Raw genomic sequence first — 23,722 nt, 5'->3', positions numbered from 1 at the left:
TTTACAGGACTGCAAAAGGAAATAACCTCTATCAACAATTCAGAGTAATGGCTATATACCAATGCAGCACAGTATCAAATGATCAATTTACTTGTATTTTTCAATCTTTCTTTAATGATACATTTTTTTAACAAGCTCATTACTAAAATTCCCCTCGCCATCCAAATGCAAATGAAGTATAGGCAAAGTAGAATCTCAGGTAAATAATTCAGTAACAACTGAACCAGAAATCGATCTATAAAAGACCCTTAAAAGAATAAGGTAAGCCTTTTATTAACACCTCTTCCCAATGTTCCAGAATCTATCACAAATCAGATTTTTGCAAGTTCAATTGAAAGCATGTTCTCTCTTTTAAAAAAAATTAAGATGAAAAGCAAGACATATTTGGATATAGCTACTCTGATAACCACTGTATAGTATGGGTGAGAAGAAACAAATTTTAAGAAATGCTAAAAGGCAGATCTGCAGAATTTGAACTCTAATTAATCATCCTTAGATTAGTATCAGAGAAAACTATTTCAGTGTTGATTTTTCTCAAGAAATACTTCTCTTTAATGTTTCTCATCAGGAAAACCTAACCCACTAATCTTAAATAGGTTTTGTGTCATATGTGATCAATAGAATGGTGACTCTAGTTACTAAAAAGTTGACTATAGAAAGCTTCTATGAGTAAAAGAAAGGAGAGAAGGAAACTAGATTAAATTAGAAGATTTCTTACTTGTCAGGATTTTCTTTGGGTGCTGGAAATGACTGGGGATTCACATGAGCCAGTGTAATAAATTCATTCTTCTCCAAACTTCCAACCAGGATTCGGATTTTTGACTCCACCAAGCCCACCCTGAACAAATGTCACTTAGTATTAATGAAAATTCTGGTTAATTTAAAAAATAAAATGCACAAAGTCAAATATGTTTATGCAAAGCAGTAATATGAAGATCATACTTAAACACGTGTGAGGGCAGTTCAACCATCTGAATTCCCATAGATAAAACCAGTCTTAGGCTCTAAACAAAAATGCTAAAGCAAAAACTGAGGAAGGATAATCAAGTAGCATTTCAAACTAGGAAGGTTACAAAAGACATCCCCACAATGATTTAAAGGAAAAAAAGCAGTAGGCTAAAACAAAGCACTTTAAATATACAGTTAACGATACATGGATATCCGTAAGGGAAACAAAAAACAAAGTTGTATATGAATCCCCAAATTCCTACACTTCCATTATAAATAGTAAAGTTCCATTTATGAATAAAACCAGACTGGATGGGAGGACAAACTTTCTCCCATCTCCTACTGCATTCTGCAGCTATCTGATTGGATTTTTGCTTATTTTCTCTGTAAAGTCTAATCTTATACTCACCATTCTAGGCGTTGTTTTTCTGTTGGTGCACTTGCTAGAAGTACAATATAATGCCTTTGGAGATAAAGACAACATGCTATTTATTTTATTTAACTGCTTTGTGCTGGATATTAACACCATAATGTAATAGCTTTGTGACAGTTATAGATCAGCAACATTTTAGCAAGGGGGACTGCAAGTTCAAGATGTACATAAAATCATAAAAGCTAAATTCCACAAGTTTCTAACTACTGGTGAGTTTAATTCTTCTGAAAAAGAGTGATTTTATAAAAATTATTCCAAAATAACTTAATCCAAGAACAATGAATAAACATTAATTGATAGTTTGGTCCAAAAACTCCAGTGGAGTGCTTTATATCTATAAGCTGTTCACTAAAATATATTCTATTAAAACAAAGTTGTTTTGACAGAAATAATGCACCAAGGCTTTAGCACAGAAACAGGATCACTAATTATACATATTACAACAGTAAGCTCAAAAATAGTTCAAACACATCATGCTTTTTAACTCAAATAGGCAGCAAAAATTAAAACTGAATATTGAAGGTAGGCCTAATGATTTTTCTCAAGTAACAGTATAAATTTCTATAAAAAAAAAAAAAGCAGATATCACTAATGTGAGAGCAAAGAAATCTGATTTTCATGTGGAACCCAATTCCATTAAATTAGAGAAAAGGCAAGTTTTATTTCACAAAATGCCATTATAACTATTTTAAGTCTTTTTAAAACAAACTAAAAGTATAATTCATGTTATTTTATATTTAAGAAGTTCAGTCCAATATACTCTTCTACAGAACCCATTTTAGAGGTGCTGCAAGCCAAACTTCTCACCAGAAACTACCTCACAAACGGCAAACTGAGATCACCTAAACACGGACACTAGTCTGAAAAACCAGAGTATGATGAGAATTTTTAAATTGGTTTACTCTTTTTTAAAAAGCCTAAAACTCTTATCTTTCATATCTTATAAATGAGGTTTTGGACTAAAACCAAATGTCTGACCTAGGCAAGAGAGAGAGAAAGAGAGAGAGAGAGAGAGAGAGAGAGAGAGAGAGAAAGAAGACATTTAGGGAAGGGACAATGAAAATTTGACAAATTAAGGCATTTTTTAACCATTCTTCCTTAAAATATTCCATTTGATTACTTACTTATGCTCATAAAGCATTTGAAAAATGGTTATGAGTCTTCATAGCTATGTAACCTAGGTATGAGACTTGTATGTACCATCTGTAACACAGGACAATGCCACTTACTGGCAGCGGGATAAATGAAGCTCAAATGAGCTTAACTTCAAGTACTTATCAACTTAAGGTAACAGAGATAATACGTATAAATATGAAAACATGTAGACAGATATGTGAATATGCAGCTCAAATCCATACAGACCAATACTTCCTTTACCACCAGTTTAAATTTGTTCAGCATTATTTGGATCGAACCAAATATACAGAACAAACACAGATGGCTCAAATAAATAAAAGTTAATAAGTCACAAAAAAGCACTAAAAGCTCATGCATTTTACACACACATAAACTCACTCTCCGAGCCCTCAAATGCTCTTAAATGCATCCAAATCCTAACAAGTTCAGTATTCTGATTTCCAGTCCCTGGGAGATTGGAAATGGGCAGCCGATGGGGGAGGGAAGGAAAGAAAGATGGAGGAAGAGTTCTCTGACAGAAGTGTAACAAGTTACAACAGGAGACAACAAACTGTAAAAAGCAGGCATGTACACAAAAAACAAAAAAAGCAAAGTTGTCTGTGTTCCCCTAGTAAAGGAACAAAACAATCTGTGTCTAAACTACTCTTTTATCACACTATTAAAATGGATGTTCTTAATCACCACTCGAGTCTTCAACAAATGATGCACAACATTCTCTCTTCACAAAGGCAAAACATACAATCCATTTGAATATAATTTTGTTGGCAATTCAGTTTAAAGTTTTGAAGTTCAAAGAGTTCAACTTTGGTTCTTACTGAAATGAGGGGAACTAGGGGGGCGTGGTAATCTACTCTGTAGTTATGTCCTTTACTCAGCCACATTTAAGCAAATTTGAAGTAGGAGACATAAAATGCAGTAAGTAAGTTTAACAGAAATAACCTGTCATTAGGAATCCATTTATAAAACAAAGACTCATCCAGCTAAGAAACTGAAACCAAATCCCACCTGAGTTTAAGTTTTAAGAACCAGAACTTGTATTCAATTCCTAAGATTCCTATCATAGAAGAGAGGCACCAAGTACTTCTAAATTTAGACTCCATGTATTTGTATAGCTGTCCCAAAGAATGTGATCCCCAATTTCCAACTATCATCACCATTTGCTTAAGATGCTCAAATGCCTTAAGGAGACACTTTGAAATGTTAATGTAAGTCATTAACTTTTCCCCAAACTTAAAGATTTTCAGTTTCTAATAAAAAGCTTTTGCTATAAAAATGTATCCCAAATGAATTAAAACCTATTTAAAAATCCCTAAGAACGATTTAGTTGCTTTTATTACCTAATAACTGCTTATCCCCCCAAAAAATATGTAAGTAGGTTTCCTGGCCATTTCATCACAATATTTTTCCCGGGTATATAGAATATAGCTTAGATATGTGAATGGAAAAAATGTAATTATCTTAGAGAAAACTCCTTATAATTCCATCTTTGCAAAACCTGGGACCAAGTTCAGTATTTTAAGTTTTTAAGACATTTTAAGGCTAAATTATTCTTTCACACCTACTCCTTGAAATTATAAGAGAACATGCGGGCCTCTTGCCACTATTACCTTTCCTTCCTTTTTTCCTAGTAAAATGGAATACCTGAAACAAGTATTCACATTTCCTAGGTCAATGATGACTTATTTTATTGCTACGTGTCAACTCGAATTACCTTAAAGGAAAAACATGAAAAATATCTTTAGTTATTAAAAACTGTACAAAGCACTGTTAATGCCTTTTTCTCAAGAACACTGAGATCTTCTCAAGATACTTTTCTGCCTTTTTAAAACAAATGAAATTTCTCCTTTCCAAGAATGACACGCGGGCATATTACAACTTAAAATCCAATACATAACAAATTACACTACTTTCAGGATGTACTTCAAATAAGGCTTAACCAACTTTCACTCAAGAGAAAACTAAGAATTTCAATTCAGTTGTACAGCCCATTTGGGGGATATCATATGAAATGCTAAAAGAAAAATTCAAATCTGTGACTACCTCTACATTCTATTAATAATAAGCACTAGATATTATAAAGAGGAAATTTTTTGGAGAAGTTAAAAATATAAATAAGATTTGGTATAGATAAATCTAGCCCATTACTATCACGTTTTCAAATCTGTTTTTCTCAAGACTCACAGCTAAAACTTAAAATTTTTCCTATACAATCTCTGCTATTTGTTGCTACTTCCTCATCCCTATTCATGCCTGAAGTTGTTTTTGATCATCTAAAATGATTTGTTTCAAGAGAATTCAGTAAAGAGAATAATCTATCATCTTTTACTCAGTCCACTGAAGACCTTTTAGGTACTGTTTGGCATAAAGATAGCTTAAAACTTCTAAAAGACAAGATTAAGCAAGCTTTGAAAAAAACCCTTCAAAGTTCTAGTAATGCAAATTTATTTGAATAGATGACACTATCAAGGTTTCTATTTCAACGATTAATCTTTCTTCAAGTGAAAGAAGCCTCTATTAAGTACTTTCAAGACTTCATTCTACCCAGCTCTTAGTCCTATGAGGAAGTGAGACAGGAAAAAGAAAAACTAGCTTAGTCTTTGATTCTCAGGGATTAAAAGATGCTATTTTTCTACAAAACCAGTTTCTTCCTTATACTCCATACAAGCAATTATGTATTCTGATGTTGTAGTATTTTTTTTAAATATCTTAATATATGTTTATTAGTTTAAATATCCAAAGGTACTTCCTCAACACTGGTTAAAATAAAAAACAATAAAAAAATTATCTGCCAAATGGAAAAGCACAACTTATGGGGAATAAGTAATAAACAAGAGCATTCAATGTTATGCTATTTAAATTTTTACTGACAACGCAGTGCTCCCAGAACACAACAATTAAGCTGGCTCCATATTGCTTTTTCATGCAAAAGATACAGAAACAAAACACAGAGACATCATGAAGGTCATCAGTCTTGTTTTTAATTGGGGAAATAGCATAAAGCAATCTTGCTTAGATTATTACAAAACACAATCCAACACAAGATCAAATGGTCAGGAAAGTTTCAAGCATTAAAGAAAAAAAAATTTAAGTGGGACTTTGGCAGGTTTTCAGCTCAGGGCAAATAAAAGTGCAAGTCCATTTTTTTTAAAGTAAGATTTATTATAACTTACAATTTTCATCAAGATCAACACAATCAGGCTTTAACCTGTACTAAGGTATTAAATCATTATATTAAAACCATTAGTAAAAAATATTACACCCACTTAGATTCCAAGAAAATTATTTGTAGAAATATCTAAAGGGGCTTTATTAACATTAGGGGAAAACAGTAGGCCAATAGTGTGCTAGAACTACTGTAAACACTTCACTGACTGTTGAATAAAATGTTTACATTTTATTAGCTCTGCCTATGGTTATATATAGAATCTCAATGGTAAGTTTCCAGAACTGGCTGAATATACTTAGTTTCCTAAGAGAGAACAATACTACATACAGATTTTAACTGCTCACTCCTTTGCCAAGGCATACGGATTGAGAGTTCTTGTGATGACTTAGGACGCCCACAGAACTGACACTGCTACAAACATAGTTTGGTTATACCGGGGAAGCAAACTATAGAGGCTACACTTCACAAGAAAAAATACAGGGTCTACTAAGAACAGTACACCCTCTGTGACAGGAAGGAAAATTCTACGGAAGATGTTTAAAGAAAAATTAAAAACTCCATTAGTCTAGCAAGAAGAGATGTCACATATGCTACCATTAAACCATTACTTTAAGAGAGCAACATGTCTGACATGCCTTAAAATACATACTTGTACTTTTGAAAGAAGTTTGGAGCTTCAAAAAGTTTGGACCACTCTGCCTTACTCAGCAAAATTTCATCTGTGATAGCAAGACCTAAATTAAAAACATATTAAAATGTTGGCATGCTTCAGTCCAACAATCTAGAATTTTAAAGATCTTAAACATACCACATGCAGTCACTATAATCCTAGAATCATAATTTTAACATAGCAATTTTATGACTTTGGAGCACAGAGATTTTCACATACATACACACTTTTCAAAAAGCTGGAGGATTTTTTGAGAGCCAGGTTTCTGGTAAATTACCATTACTCTAAATGCCATGCTCACTGGATGACTCTCTCCAAAAACTGAAGCACTGTAGTTAACCAAGAAAAAAAATTTCCCATAAGCTCTGATTCTTGCCTTTCTATAAAAACAAGCTTCCAAATATTTCTAAGCTACATTCTCCTATGAAGAGCCTCTTCAGACTACAGAAAACAATTTTACACTTCTGAGTTTGAAGTTGGTAGTGGTACAGCTAATTCTGTTTTCTTGACTATTATCAATCAAACAATCCTCTTTCAGCTACTTCTCTCAAAGACCATTTTTGGCAATGAAATTAGAAGAGTACTACTGGAATTCAAAAGTTTAACGGTTCCTCCAAAATAATAGGCACTTTGGCCCCAATCCTGCTCAAAGCTCTTTCCAAGTATATAGCTTGCTAAAAGCACCTCTCATGTCACCCAGTGGAGACAAACTGGTAGCATTTTAAAATTTAACATGGCAACCGTATAGCACTAAAGCAGCCCAGCAAGAGCCAGCTAAGGGGATAGCTTTAAATTGGTTAATTTTCCAGTATATAATCAAAAATAATTTGCCTCAAAGGAACTATAAAATGAGTTTTTCAAGTCAGTTTTCAAATATATACTGTAATCAATCAATCCCAACACCCACTTGAGTGAATGCTTTCTTCATTTTAAACTGCACAGCCAACTATGGGTCTACAGGTATGTAGATCCTGCGTGTATAAAGGAGAGCATAAGGATAAACACTTACCTTGTTTAAACTCCTCAACCATGACCATCCGTGTTGAAACGGACACATTGTACGTGGAGTTCTGTTGTGGGTATGCTGGTGTAATTATAGGCATAAGATGGTACCTATCACTGGGGTTTACCTACATACAACAACAGCCAATCAGTTTCTTCAAGTACATATGCAACAGATACTTGGACTTTTTACCCCTTGTTAAACTGAACCAATGATTAAATTTTAGTTCATTCATAGCTGGGAGAAAGAAAAACCATGTAAGGAGACAGTTTTTATAGGAATTCTTCATAGAATCAGAGATTTGGTCTAAACTAAAGATTTGCTTTGAGCATTTTGGCATGACTATTTTGGCAAGCTTACTAGAAAATAGTGTGCCTGTCAAGCAAAAAAGGTTCTAGTTGGGCATCTACTGATGTTTAGTTTTTCTTTTTTCAACAGAAATGGGGATGCACACACAATTATACTTTTCAGAAATGTCATACTAAATAGTGTTCTGTGCAAAACAATTTTTAAACAAGATGGAAACATGGTTTTTAATATACCATTAACCTATTGGAAGTATAAGCTTCTTGACACATGCTGAGACTATATTATCCATGTTGCTATCATTTTAGGAAAAAATGAAATGACTGAATAACTTAATCTTAATCTGTATACTAATGGTTAGTGACATATTTCCACGAAGGGAACTGTAAATTCACATTCCTCCAAAATTAAATGCCTGAGGTTTGGAAAACTTGAAAATAGCTTGATGTAATTAACAGACTTAAAAACTGACATTATTTTCGATGTTGTCATAAGACAGCAAATTAATGTAGAAAAATAGACCTTTATAGACCTAAAAGCCTTATTGGAACCTATATTTCTTTTATCAATTAATAAAGTGCATGTTGTTAACACTTAAACTGAGTAAGCAGTAAAGATCATAACTTCCCAAAAAGCAGAACAGAAGCTCTTCTTTTATCCCAACCAGGTTTTTGTAATCTGAAATATCCAAACCAATTTTTACAATTACATCATAGTAATCAGAGTGATATTGCTTAGAAGTTATCTGCCACATGTAAACGTTAAACAGTTTTCCTACCACAACCCAATTTTAACAGAATATTTAGATCAAATAAAAAAATACAGGGATTTTGAGTATCCTTTTATTTTTTTTTTTAAAGCACAAATGCCCACACAACTTTGACTTACAAGGTAGTTCTATATAGAATTAAAATGTTAGTGAACTTGATATTATAAACTATGTACAATTAAATGGAGTTTACAGGGTACATAATTATGCTTCTCACATCAGAGGACAATTATAGTTGAGGTTATCTAAAAGAAAGTGTAATACGGACATGTCTACTCATACATAAAAGGATGGAAGTCTCCCTGAAGATTATGCAGATGATTTTTACTTGTTATTGCACAGTGCGAATTTGTAGGGGAAAAAATAATACACTAACCCTTGGGTCCCATACAGGCAAATTAAGATTGCATTCTTCAGGCTGTTTCAATAGCACTGGATTTGGCCATTCCCTGTTTAAAAAGATTGTAGCACTTGATAAGACTATTGGATATTACCAACTAAACGTATTTTGTTAAACATACAGCATTTGTGATGTGATCCTTCTTCATTCATTTTGCCCTCTTGATATATATAAATCTTTTATTCCTATCTTTTGAGGTTAAGACTACTCAAGACTATAACTATGAAATTAACTTAAACCATTTGGTAGCTTTCTCAGGCTGGTAAGTCAAACATCTTCTCTGCCTCTGAAGAACTGATAAAGCACTATTTAAGTAAAAAAAAAAAAGTACTATTCCAAGACATCTGATGTGTTCACCTCAACCTTCCAACAAGATAAATTTCTCTTAAAAAACAAAAGTCCTATCCTTATACTAGCTATTTCCAAAGACAATTGAGGGTGAAAAAGTTAACTCATTTAAGCAGAAGAATAGGAGTAATTACAGAATTTGATTTAGGAAAATTTTATCTCATGACTTAAAGGTCCTAACATGAGTATGTGTGATGAAACTTTGTGATGTGAATACATTGTTTTCAAGACGCGATCTAGGATGTAGCTACCTCAGTCCTTTTTGGAAGAGATCAAAAGCTGGAAAATATTTGCCATCCTTAGTATAGAGCTTAAGTTCTTAGAAATATTATTTGCTATGTATGTGTAGCATTACAGAAATTCTGACATTCTTTAGTCAATCTCACCAAAACTGATCATGTATGATTAAGTGCTATCCTGCAAATAACAGCATGTGTACTGAAAAATGTGGCACAGTTCTAAATTATAAAATTACTTCCAACAACTTAAATTTGTATTAAAAAACTAAAAAAGAACTATTTTTGCAGAGGGAGAAGGTACAAGGTTGGCAGGTATAGAGTGGGAAGACAAATCTCGAAGATCAATTTAATTAAAAATCAAAAAAACCTAACCTTTTAACCAAGGCAACTAATATGAATTGGAAATAATTCATCTCACTTTTCTTAAAGGAAATGATTGACAAATATGAGTATGCTGAAATGAGGAAGCTTAAAAAAAAAAAGCTCTTCTGGGTTAATGACTAATCTCAAAAGGAGGACACTTTGCTATTTTTTTTTACACATCTGTAGTTCTTCTTGAAAGTTTTTTATACATACATTTTTAATATTTTACCAAAGATAAATGGGCAGCTGAAAGCAAAAAAAAAAAAAAAAAAATTCCAATGACCTATAGATTTAGAAGAATCCAAAGAGTAAAAGAAGCGGTATATGTAAGTTTTATCCAACTTCCTGAAACTGGTATCAATTCACTGGATTTTAGCAGAAATGACAGCTAAAATTCAGGGTTTATTTAGAGGATAAGGAAGCACAAAAAAGCACCTGCCTTACTATCCTGGGAAAAGGGAAGGGAAAGGAAAGGAATTCAGGTTTGCCATTTTACACACATGATCTCCCCAAGGCTACCTAAATGGCTACATCATGAACTAAAATTTGAATCTGAAACCAGCTGCAGAAATGTCATAGAAATAAGACTAAACTTCAGTGTCTACAATCAATTTTATTTTAATATAATCTAAACACATACCATTTAGAAAATACCAAGAAAAATTTATGTACAAGAGTTGATGCTATTGCATTTGGATAAAGCTGGCAAGTTCTTGCTACTAGCATAGCCCAGGAAACACCACCGAGGAAACCTAATATATTGGAATAGATGTTGTGGCCTGTTGATAAGGGAAAAGCAAAAAGAAGAGTTAGTGCTGAACAAAAGTTGAAACATTTTTAATAAGCTAGCCAACAAATTCTGAACTCACGTTTGGCCCACAGTTTGATAGCTCTCAGAGTTAACCTGAAGTTGTCAATGTTTGGTACTAGATGTAAAATTTCATCGGTTACCCTGCAACCTGATTAACAGGGAGTGAAAAAACAGAACATTAAATCATCAAAGTTTAATAATGTTTTTCTTCAATTTTCTAAGATTGATGTCAAACTCAAAAACTTATTTCATAGAAACGGTAATATTAATTCAATAAAAAAGGCAAATAAAACTCTTATCTCCTATCACACGCATTACTATAAACCAAAGAATCTGTAATCTGCCTAATCTCATCTCATCATGTAATTAAGACTTCTTCCAGTCCAGACACATTGACAAGGGTTTAATCCACTTAAATTCGCAAGAATTGTTCTTTGAGAGCATGGCAACAGCAAAGTAAATATGAAGGTGTTCAAAAGTAACCCCTTTAAACACAACAGTTGAAAAGGTTACAAAGAATATCATGACCACAGGGTAATGCAGTGAAACCTAATAAAGCACCTAATAAAGCACAAATGTCTTTAAATGTCCCAGAAACAAAAGAAGTAACAGTGCACGATACTAGTAAGATAAATTACCACATACTCCTCTGCAGTCTATTAAGTAAAGCATATTTTATTTAACTATTAGTAAACAGCATGGCTATAAAAGGTTCCATAATCTATTTCATATTTGACAAAAACTGCTACTATGCAAATGGAAGTGGGTTTTATTTTTAACATACCGTTAAGACTTCGTATGCATCTTATATCTAAATTCTTAAGCAGACTATCGTCTCTTAAGTCCAAGTCTTCTGGAATCGTCTGCAGTGCTAATCTTGCAAACAAAATATCAATCTAAAACAAAAATAGAAGTTAATATTCCATATCCATCAAACTATTTTAAGGCATTTCTTTAACAAAGAAAATACTTAATACTCTTTTAAGCCAGGATCTTCTCATCAACTACAAACAAGACAATGCCTCCAGAACTCCAAAGTCCATTAATTTATATCATAGGTATTTTAGTCAGATGTCAAAACATGGAACTATTCAAGAGAACTTGAATACTTACTTATCATTTTAATTATGCTTACTAAGTTTGATTTACTAAATTTATTAATGTATCTACTGGCTATACTAAATTTATTAATGCATCTACTGCAAGACTATTTAAAATTAACTGTTTAGTCCTCCATCTATATAAACTGGAATTGATTATATATTAAAGGTGCCCCAACTATAAGGCCAACATTCTTATATTTAGCCCAAATATACCTCCCAGTAAAAAGGGGGCTCCTTATATTTAAGAACTTACATATCTATAACATTACAGTAGGTTTCCCCAACTTAGTTTTGACTAAATAGAAACAAACAAAAAAAAACCACTACAAATTGTGAAGGCTTATAGAATGCAACTGACCAAAAAACCTCCCACTTTTTTTAAGTGGGCTCCACGCCCATTACAGAGCCCAATGCAGGACCCAAACTCCTGACCAAGAGTCTGATGCTTAACCAGCTGAACCACACTGGCACCCCTCCTTTTTTTTTTTTTTTTTTTTTCCCAAGGAAAGGTGACAGTGTGAAGAAACTTAGCATGGATTTGGTCATTATTCCCGAGGGCAGGATTTCATGGTTCCCAAACTTTGGATGCTACCAGAAATAAGCCTTCTACTCAGAAGATCACTTTAGAAGGCAGTATTTTAAAAGAGCTTATTGTGAAAACTCATTTAAACCTGCACCTACATAATAGGTGTACACTTTTATAAGAAAAACAGCTGTACATTTTTATAAGTAATTAACTTGTGGTATAGCATTAATGTTCCAATGAAACAGATTCCTAAGTCCAGTAGCTCCCCCAATTTAAACAGAAATAAAGATTATGTGCCTTCAAAAACTGGCAACTCAAAAAGCAAGTCGACAGAGATTGCCATTCCAAGTTAATATAAAATGCTTAAAATGTTCAAAGATAAAGACATTCCCTAAGATAGTGTTATTTTTACATACAATGTATGGACAGAAAATGAACACACATTAAATATTTCAAGTAAACATCTGACTTTTCATCTGCATCCTGAAAAGTTCACTCTTCTTTGGTAATGTTCTTGTAGGGAAAGCAGGACATTGATACCTTACAGATTATTACATATATAAATATTTAATTTTATATTTATTTAAACATTGACAGCAAAATCTACCTGAACTTGACAAACCTTTACTAAATTTAGCATTTTGTATCTACTTAATTAAGGTTAATCATTCATATTCAACTTTTTATGACAGATCTGGGCATCCTTATGCAACAATTATAGAAGTGGTCTTTTTTGCCTAACACTGACGTATTATTCTCCCAGTTTCCAAGATTTTATAATCTTCACTATCAGTGACTTTCCAGCACCATTATATATGACAGAAGTTATGTTATTAACTGAAGTTGCTTCACTGTCTTATCAGCTTTGTTCCAACTGCCTTCACTATAAATGTAGAGAACAGCAGAAATAAATTCACCTCAAGAATCCGAACTCATAAATCCTCCCGTATCAGAAAATACCTCAGCACACTAACAGGTCAGTTTCCTCTCAACTTCTTAAATACTTAATTTAAATGAAGTCAAGGCAAAGTTCCATTTGTAAAAATATGTTGTTATTGCCTTAAGAAGACTAAAAGTATATCAATTTGTAAATGGAAAACCTACCAAATAAACCATTTTGTAGCAGCATTTCTTAGTTAATGTTTCATGGTCTATATGTTGGCTCTTAATTTCATGAGGCTCTTTGAAAAAAGACTAAGGGGCTTCTGGATGGCTCAGTCAGATGATCCTCACTCTTGATCTCACGTCATGATCTCATGCTCATGGGCTCGAGCCTCACATTGGGTTCCACACTCAGCGAGAAGTCTGAGATTCTCTCCCTCTGCCCCTGCCCCCAGCATGTCTCTCTCTAAAATAAATAAAATCTCTTAAAAAAAAAAAAAAAAGGAAAGGAAAAAAAAAAAAAAAACCCCTAACACTAAAAGTGGGGCACCTGGATGGCTCAGGTGGTTAAACATCCAACTCTTGATTTTGGCCCAGGTCATGATCTCGGGGTCATGAGACCAAGCCCAGTGTGGAGCCTGCTTAGTATTCTCTCTCTCCCTTCCCCCTCCCTCTCTCTGAATAAGTAAAACTAAAAGACTAGAACTGATATTCTACAAAGAACAGGGAGTCACTTCTATTGAAAAAAAACTTAATTCTTTCTATCACATCAACTCACCAATTAAAATCATTTTTTAACCTACATCAATCAACATTACGCATACCAAGAACTGTCTATTTGAATTATACCTTACCTCTATCCCATCAAAACACAGTTTGATAACTGGTACAAATGCCTCTTCAACAGCCTGTAAGAAAATTAAGTAAGTTCAGTGTCTCTGAAACTATAGATTAGACCTATACTAGTTTTAGTACTTCAAAGTGAATGAGACTTTTGAAATTGTTTAAACATAATTTAGCATAATGCCTGACATCGACTAGGTTCTCAGCAGCTAGCTGTTAAGACTCTAGGCTCTTAAATCAGACAAATCTAGGTTCAAATCCTTGATTTCAGCCACTCAGATGTGATTGTGGCCACATTGCTTAATATTTATTTTGTTTGCCTAATTTCCTAACTCTGTGAGATGAAATTTATTTCAGGCTTGTAAAGAGTGAAATGCAAGCATATGTGTTAAGCACTTGAAAGGATCTGGTAAATTGCAAGAGTTCAATAAATGATGTCTATAGCATAAAATTTGCTGAATTTCACTAATTTTCATAATTCCTCCCCTTTCACCCCAAACATTTACGCACTCTTAAATCTTTTACTTCTTCCTGTAATTTCAACTTATCATAGAATGAGGTGAAAAAGTCACTTCGATCAACATGTCTTGGTGCAACACACAACGCATCAATATCGGCACCTAAAAAAAATTAAGCCCATCAACCACTAATTACTATTACAAGAAAATTATTTTGCATATTATGGCAGTACTTGATGTTGAGAATCTGTTAACATTATGCTGGTGAGCCTCTAAAAATGTGCCCTTCCCCTTAAAAAACATTACTGGTCAGTAGAGGAAAAACTTGATCCTAATTGTTAGGCTATCTTTTTTCCTGCAGCATCCTATATTTGTAGTGGCCCAGGTGACCTGGGAGTCAAAGAAAGGGGACTCAGATGAGACTTTTATGTTAAAGTGAGGGAACTATTCAAGAATACACCCAACATCTTGATGTCATTGGTTATGACCATGTTCATTAGCAAACCAAATCAACCAAACAAAAACCGTTTTCTTCCACACATGATGTAAGTAGTGCTCACAGGCCTCTATCTGGCCCCTAAGTGGGACCTACAAAATAAACTCCAAAAAAGGATTACTGGCAAAAATCCAAAGAGGCAGACCATGGTAAGATATTTGTTACTAATTTAGTGCTTGAAAGGAGGCCAGCACTGAGTACCTAGGGGGAACATGACAAAGATGACTTAAATCAATAACTGGGATCATAAAAGAATCAATGTGGAATCAGGTCAACACAGTCGTTTCCCTAGAAGACCCAAGAGCTAAGGCACTACTCTGAAGGCTGTATATTTAGCATGTACGTGAAAGGGAGAAAGGCATAGAGTGCACAGGATACATCAAGAATAAATGCACTAACTGCAGCTGGCACAGAGCAGTGGGACATGGGGAGAAGGAAGGATGCCAGAAAAAAGAGAACACTATCCTGGCAGAGCCTTTTAACATAGAAGCTGGTGGTTTATGGTTGAAGAATCCTAGTTCTGCCAAGAGATGGCTGGGAGAAACTGTTTAAGCCTACTGCCTCTCTTAAGTCTCACACATCTTTTTGTTACATTAGAATAAGAGAACTGAGTAATAAATAAGATAATGAAGACCAAAAGCTTCTTATCAGCTCAGTGCCCAGAAAGAATCCAGTAAATGTTCTCTGCCATGATAACATTTTCACCATGTATTTGCATAAAATAGTACAAGTGTAAGCCAGAAAATATGGACAGTGATCACCAACAGCTGCAGACACTGTCGTGGTTTGGTTTTTGCTCAACTATATTTTACAACTATTAAAAAAAAAAAAAAAAAAAACAAGGATGGGGAAAAGAAGACCACAGGTCTTTAGAAAAAGCTTTCATTCCCTTTTTCTGATTTCCTGACTTGATATTCTTCAGGGAGAGGAAATGATACAGAAAGTAGCCCTGTCCAAAAGAACTCTCCAATGGAGAAAAAAGTTCTCTCTCTGCACTCTGCAGCACAGTAGCCATTAGCTAACATTACTGATCGACACTGAAAACGTATCTACTTCTATTGAGGAACTGAATTTACTACTTAAATTCAAGTATAACTGACATACAATGTTATATGAGCCTCAGGTGTACAACACAGTGATTCCACAAGTCTATACATTATGCTCTCTCTGCTCACCATTCTAAGTGTAGTTACCACCTCTTACTATATAACATCCTTACAATACTATGGACTATATTTCCTATGCTGTACAGAACTGATGTTTAATTTACTTAATACCGTATTAGACAGTGAAGGTTTAGAAGCCTTTTTTTTTTTATCTTCTTAACCAATTTTAAGGTCCTTGAAGTACTCTACCTTCCATGCAAACCTAAGCTGTATGATACACCACAAGTAATTTAAATGAATGTGTCATTACGATTTTTAGGAACTAAAAAAAGTATTCCTTCAAAATAATTAAAACAGTATTTACCTTTTGTATGTACTCCTAATCTGTAAGATCCAAATGTAAAAATTTTTCCTCCAACATTTTCAATTACAGATTGCGGAAGATTCTGTTTAAACAAAATATGGGTATTTTGTCAGTGGAGCATAAAAGAAACTATTTCAAGTAGCATTGTATAATAATAATAAAAAAAAGAATTCAGTGCAAACTTATGAAAGGTAAACAAACTCCATAAGCTCTACCAAATACCGGGTCTTCATATATCAACCAACTTTGAAATTCAAGCAATTTCTAGTGACCCATACCCTTTTAGAATTTTGCCACATTCCTGGAAACTGCTATAAAAGAGGTCTAGTGTACGGGAGAACATGTGGTTCCATACAAGCAATGTTACAAGCAGATTTTATTCGTGACCAAGATGCTGCACATATCATGAATGTTAAAATATAACAAAAAACATATTCTGATTGCTTAAAAAATTACATTAAGATTATACTGAATATTCCATACTACATTAGATGTAATTTTACCATATCAAAAGTGACTTTAAGGCCAATACTGCTACATAACAGTTTAGATTCCAAAAGGTTTTGGTGGGATGACTTCCAACAGAACTAAAACTTACTGATAGTGTCTTAGAGTAGAAACACCAAGAAAAAGGAGAAAGGAAAGCATTTAAAAATCATCTTCCTGACCCTGGTACTACTGTAAAGTACTATGGTGAGTACTTAATGCCACTGGTGATTAGGATGATACCTGTCCAAACAAAAAACAATTTTAATGTGTGCTTGGTCAATGTTTCTCTTCACTTTCTAATTCCTCAGTAAAGTCTTATTCAGTACCAAAATACCAATCACTCCTCCTCACCTCCCCCAAGTAACATAAATCAGAGTGTTACTTCATACTCCCAAAACCTTAAAAATAAATTGTAATGATTCAGGGACTCCCCTGGTTTTTTTAAGGGCCTATTTAATCATCACTTATAGAAAAAGGACCATATCTATATACATATAAAACATTTGTCTTCCTACATTTAGAAATCTAAAAACCTGTGGGGAAAAAAAAAAAGAAATCTAAAAACCTCACTTACAAAGTTGGCCTGGTTATTTAAATTAAGACAATAAGATGTTGCTGAAATAGGCCTACAACGGGAGTTAAAAAGAAACAACCTGAAAACAATGATCTACAGACTTCTCTAGTAAAACGGTCTTTTTGGATAAGCGTGCTCTAACAAACTATCCAATATAATAGCCACTACAGTATGAAATAAATGAGTAAATAAATAAAAATACAAACACACACACCTATTTACAGTGAAACATAGCTAGGCTGGCTGAGGAACTGAATATTAATTTTAGTTCAGTTAAGCTGAAATTAGCCACATGTTATTAATGGCTGTTGTATTAGACACTTTTAGACATTAGTATGTTTTACAGCCATCTCAATAACTGTAACCTATAAATTAAGATTCTTTAATTCAGGTCATAACAAAATATTTTAAATTGCAAAAATCTTTTTTTAAGTCTCAGACTGTTAGACAACAAATGAGACAACTGAAGTAAAATTCAGATTTTATGTAATTTCTCCCCCAAATACTGTAAAAATTAATTGGAACTGTGTATTAAATCACTGGTTCTCAACCAGGGATGATTCCACTCCTCCAGGAATATAGGGCAGTGTCTGGAGATATTTTTGGTCATAATTTGGAGACACAGGGGGCAGAGAGAGTCTATCTAGGAAAAAGGGGCCAGGGTTGTGTTTTGCTTAACATCTTACAATACACAGCATAGCACCCTAAAAAAAGACTTCTCTGATCCCAAAATATCAACAGTGTCAACATCAAGAAATCCCGTATCAAGTCTCAAAACTAAGTAGCTGAGGAAGAAATTCTCTACAAAATGCAGACACAAAGGATCGAAACTCATGAAGCCTAATGTCATTCCCCTCCCTAACCAACTTACTACTTGCAGCTACGCTATAAAGAAAAGGACACCAATAAATGTAAACAGGAATGAGCATTAATTTCATTCATCCAAACACAAATTCTTATGCTCAGTAAAACCAGCAGGAAGAACTGTATCAAGAATTACTGGTTAAAGAAACTTACTAAGTACCTGAAACAAGACCACTGATGAGGCAGTACTCACATTTCATATTCAATAAATCTAAGTTCTGGCTTTGTCTACTTGACTACTGTTTTAAACATTTTAAAAATGCCATTAAAATGAAGTTGTATTTCCTATAGAAGGTTAAGGAAACACTAGATTCGATAAAAATGAGTACCAAATACTTCAATCTGGACATCTGCTGCTCATCTCAAAGAAAACTTCCTTTTTAACATTTCATTCGTGGGGCTCCTGGGTGGCACAGTCAGCTGAGGGGCCAACTCTTGATCTCAGCTCAAGTCATGATCTCGGGGTCCCAGGATCCAGCCCCACATAAGGTTCCACACTCACTCAAAACAGAAGTCATGTTATCAATAGTCTACAACGGACTTTGCGTTCAAGACTCTAAATCCACTCAAAAAGGAAGAGCTTACTTAAGACTGCTGGTATTCACTTGGCAAATTATTTCATATACAAATAAGTCACCTTACCTTGCTTTCACTGATTTCTCGTATCCACTCTTTTACCAGGTTATTTAATTTTCCCAAAATTAAAATCCTGTTGATAGAGCAAATATCAATCAAGTATCAAGTGGTTTCATTACTAATTAAAAATGAATATCAGTTCTCAATAGGTTGCTCCCTAAATTTTAACCAGTTTCTAAGTTATCAGAAAGTAAGCACATAGTAGTTAACTGTATGTAGGCACTGTTACACTGGGTAAGGCATTCCTTTGGCTGAGTAAGCATTCCCCTTTTGACAATTCTGTACTTTAATAAGCAAAAAAAGCATCAAAACCCCTTTTTAGGGAATAAAATTATATGTAGAAAAAAAAGGTTTTTTTCTAAGCATCATTCTTGTCTGAAAAAGATTTCAGAGAATAATTCTGAGTAGACAATGCCTCAAAATTAGTTTATTACACTGATAAAAAATTATAAATTAAAAGAAAAATATGTATCTGTGTATTCACCTGCGCTGCAGTTCCTCTTCCTCTTCAAAAACCCCAAAGGGCTTCAGAGTCTCAATTAGTTTTTGTGTAAGCAGGCAGTCAGTCTCCTTGGGGGCTGCTAAGCTGATAGGAGAGGTAATGCCATAGTGCTTCTGGGGCGGCTGAGTTTGTTGTGATCCCTGCGTTGTAACTGGACTACAAACAAAATTAGATAAAATTACTGCCAAAGGATTTCTACAATCTGAAACAAGCTGTTTGACTAGAAAAACGGCTTTAGTAAATAAAATGCATTTCTACACAGTTGGTTTCCTGACATACCTAAAATGACTGCTTTCAAAAGGCATCTTACAACAAAAATTAACCAACTAAAGGCAAGTGACCAAAAAGAAAACTCCATTTCTCTTCCAAGTATTTTAATTTTGTCATGACCTAAATATCTAAATTAGCTGTAAGAATCCAGATCAAATATACTGGTAGAGAAAACACAATCTAGAACATAGTGAACTTCTGAGAAACTTTAGTTCTTGAAAAGGAGCCAAAATCTGTTATACTGTTATTTCTAAAGCCATGATAAACACACTACAAAAACACTATTTAACCAATACAAGAGACTCTCCACAAACAGAATTTAGTAATCTGACTCATAGTGAATAAAATTTGTAAAATAACAAGGGAAAATAACAAAGATCAATTGCAGAATGGGGGGGGCACTATATTCATACTAAGCTTAATACACATTTCTGGAGAGATTTGTACTCCAATAGTGTTTTTTTCCCATTTTAAGAGAAAATCTAGATTTTTACAATCAGTATTTTAAATCTGTAATGATTTAAAAAGGAATGGCATGCTTGAAATGCTTTAGGATATTAAATTGACTAGTTATTTTTTGTTGAATTACATACATCAAATGTATATACATACATACACACCCCTATTTTTCTTTCCAAGTTCTAAGTATGTATTTTTTTTTTTACACTGAAAAGGGAAAAAATGAAGTGCAATAATCAACTTAAGCAATAATGTGCCAAATCCAAGAATCCTACGCAGGAAGTCCCATTATGCATTTAATAACTATCAATTGGGTTCTGGTTTGTACTGTAACTGCTGGACAATGTTCTATATTTTGTCTTCTGATATCAACACAGAACTAAGAATGCTAGGAAGCCTATACTGCTTGTTTCTAAGTTAGCCATTGGTCCATTTATTATCTAGTCAATGTTTTCTGATCTAGTTATGCACGGTCTCAATTTTAATCCAGGTTTATAATAACATTTACTAAATAAATGTAAGTCAGATATATTATCTGTTACAGCAATTAATTCATGTCAGATCCTTTCTCCTACTTCTATAACCTGAACTGCAAAGCTATATAAATGCTATGTTAATTCACAGAGCTGGGGATCCACATGACCACCAATCACTGCCTCAGACCACATATATCTTACATTAATGTCCTATTTTTCAAATTCACGTAGCATCTCCCGTGATTAAAATATACAAATTAACCTAAGTGTAAAGGCATTCATGTCTTGGCTAGTTCAGATTTTTGTCAATAAACACATAGTTATCGTCAGGTTCCATAAAACTGACCTCAGAAATGTAGCCCTCAAAGCTGCCTAACCATTTGAGAATTCACCTTCATACTCTAATTTCAGATAAATTAGGTACTAAACGGAAGAGTACACTTACTACATTTCCCAAAGTGATCTTTCTCTCGTATTTTTCATTGCTTCATAGGAGTTTCTCCAAGTAAACTAGAACCCTTTGTGACTATCACACAGGGTTACGAATACTTTAATAAATTATTTTAACATTGAGTAAAGCCAGAAATGAAAACAAGTGCAAGCTCACTCTAGTCAGACTTTGTTCAAACAAGGAGAGATTTCAAGTCCAGTGTGAAATGAATTCACATTTTCGTAACTTCAGGTAATAAACCTCAACTGGATTGTTTGTTTTGTTTTGAGCAAGGAGTATGTTTCTCTGCATTCGTTCCTTTTCTGATGGGGAAATCCATTACCAGTTGAGTTGGGTCATCAACAAAATATGAATACCCACTCTCTGTGAAGTTAAGGCTCACTTACTTATCTTCCCCATTTTTTTCTTTCTCAAATATTCAAGTTTTTCTTTGTCACACAAAAAACAATGCTTGGAAAGGCCCTGTCTACTTCAAAAATAACACCAGAATATTAGGATACAAACTAATGTTTCTAAATTCACATCAAATCTGCTCACCCTAATTTGAAAAATATGTTGATTTTTATGAGTTTCCACACTAACATTTTGATAGGGAAACAAATCAGATGCAAATTATAGCTTTCTATTTACTTTATTCAAAATATAGTCACATCATCTAAATTAAAATCACATTTATTTGTCCCATCTAATTCAGGAAAGAACATATATAGCATATATCTACACACATATAATATAGATAGAGCATATATCTAATTCACGTACACATATAGAATATATACCGATTCAGGCGCAGCCCGGGTGGCTCAGCGGTTTAGCGCAGCCTTCAGTCCAGGGTGCGATCCTGAAGACCTGGAATCAAGTCCCACGTCAGGCTCCCTGCATGGAGCCTGCTTCTCTCTCTGCCTGCGTCTCTGCCTCTCTCTCTCTCTCTCTCTCTCTCTGTCTCTCAAGAGTAAATAAATAAAATCTTTAAAAAATTAAAAAAATTTTACAAAGAACATACACGGATTCAAGAACACATCTAAGAGAATAAAAATAAATCAAAATCAAATTAAAGAGAAAAAAAAGAAATACATGTTCTGAAAATTACAAAATAAAAAGCCAATAAAAAATGGCTTAATCTTAAGAAGCTGGACTAGAAATTCCAGGCTGCCATATGCTTTAAATATCCAAAATGTCCCAAGTAGAAACATTAACCATGACTGTACTTCAAATGGAGAAAGTCAAGTTTTCCATTCAATTCTAATATGAGAAATCAAGTAGAGTGATAAAACAACTTAAAGATCTTTTATTTGCTGATTTGTTTCTAACAAAACAAAAATACATACTCCAATAGTGGGTAATTTAAAGGATTCTGCTTTACAGACCTTCTCCTGGAACAATACACCAGTCAGCCATCAATCCTAACAATGCAAAGTTATTCCTCCCATTCTCAAACACATTAGAGATCATTTCTAGAGACATTTTTTACCAGCATTTAGTTTTCTTCAGACATTAGTCCATATTTAAAATAAAACTCTACAATTACATGAAACAAAAACCAGACTAGATACAGAACTACATACAGTATTTGTGATTCATTAAAATGTCTTTCAGGTTTTTACTATGAAGAACACTTGTGCTTTTTCTGAGCAGCTTATTTTCATCTCACGAATAGGATTTATCTTTACTTTTAGGATACTCTGAATTCTCAGAGTGAAACGGGCCATCCGACAAGTTCTCTACAACAACACAAGTATCACTGTCTGTAAGAACTCGTACCCTAATTTCTTGCTGTTTTGTATTTCTATCCTTATTTTTCCTTTTCACTCAACCTTTAATGCAAAACATTTTGCTGGGTTTTAACATGTGACTAAAGCATTCTGTCTTAATCCTTTCCGGATCAGAGTGAGATATAAATACATACCTACACTTATAGTACATATATGTACTTTGCTCCCTCTCAAAATCAAAAGAGAGGGCAAGATATTACTTCCCCATTCCACTTGTTTTGGTGAGCAGGAGTGGTGCCCAGGGCGGGGGCAGGTGAGAACAGTGTTAAGTATTTGCAGAATTTTTCTCTGCCTTAGATAATGGGATTTTTTTTAAGGTTTTATTTATTTATTCATGAGAGGCAGAGAGAGAGGCAGAGACACAGGCAGAGTTCTCGGAGAAGCAGGCTCCATGCAGGACTCGATCCCAGGTCTCCAGGATCATGCCCTGAGCTGAAGGTGGCGCTAAACCAGCTGGGCCACCAGGGCTGCCCGGATATTTTCTTTGCAATATTTAAAACACTTTCATCAGGGGTGTCTGGCTAGCTCAGTCAGTTAAGCATCTGCCTTGGGCTCAGGTCATGACCTCGGAGTCCTGAGATTGAGCCCAGTCTGCTTCTCTATCACCCTCTGCCCCTCCCCTCTGCTCGTGCTCTCACATTATCTCAAATAAATAAAATATTTTCATCAAAGCAAAGCTTACACAGGACATGTGCCCATTTTTCCCTTTCTTTCTTTTTTTAAGTTTTAACACTCTGTAACAATTCCATTCCGACTACACTAGCTTTGACTCTTGGCACCTTGTTCCCATTCTTCTTTCTCCCTTGCCATGCCAGTCCACCATCCACACTCCTACCAAGCATATCTTCCTAAAACAGC

At 34.1% G+C, this 23,722-nt stretch overlaps 1 protein-coding gene across 8 annotated transcripts in view; it reads right to left on the bottom strand.

The window, feature by feature from the left end:
• The window catches only part of PAPOLA (poly(A) polymerase alpha), a 58,690-nt gene that overhangs the window by 22,085 nt on the left and 12,883 nt on the right, over positions 1–23,722 (bottom strand). For 6 of the 8 annotated variants that reach the window (XM_026012547.2, XM_026012549.2, XM_026012550.2 and 3 more), the window contains exons 2-14: positions 19,419–19,592; positions 18,941–19,007; positions 16,372–16,453; positions 14,458–14,567; positions 13,959–14,012; positions 11,378–11,489; positions 10,652–10,741; positions 10,423–10,561; positions 8,809–8,881; positions 7,364–7,484; positions 6,334–6,418; positions 1,358–1,411; positions 719–838 (exon numbers count right to left, since the gene is read on the bottom strand). In XM_026012547.2, the coding sequence (XP_025868332.1) occupies positions 719–838; positions 1,358–1,411; positions 6,334–6,418; positions 7,364–7,484; positions 8,809–8,881; positions 10,423–10,561; positions 10,652–10,741; positions 11,378–11,489; positions 13,959–14,012; positions 14,458–14,567; positions 16,372–16,453; positions 18,941–19,007; positions 19,419–19,592 (1,281 nt within the window). Of the gene's footprint in view, positions 1–718; positions 839–1,357; positions 1,412–6,333; positions 6,419–7,363; positions 7,485–8,808; positions 8,882–10,422; positions 10,562–10,651; positions 10,742–11,377; positions 11,490–13,958; positions 14,013–14,457; positions 14,568–16,371; positions 16,454–18,940; positions 19,008–19,418; positions 19,593–21,871; positions 21,942–23,722 lie in introns of all 8 variants that reach the window. The other 2 variants (XM_072762260.1, XM_072762261.1) reach the window with 2 other exon arrangements.

Source organism: Vulpes vulpes, chromosome 6 (assembly GCF_048418805.1).
Source record: "Vulpes vulpes isolate BD-2025 chromosome 6, VulVul3, whole genome shotgun sequence".
NCBI lineage: Eukaryota > Metazoa > Chordata > Mammalia > Carnivora > Canidae > Vulpes > Vulpes vulpes.
The sequence above is the reverse complement of the archived record's forward strand: the minus strand, read 5'-3'. Positions and strand labels throughout refer to the sequence as shown.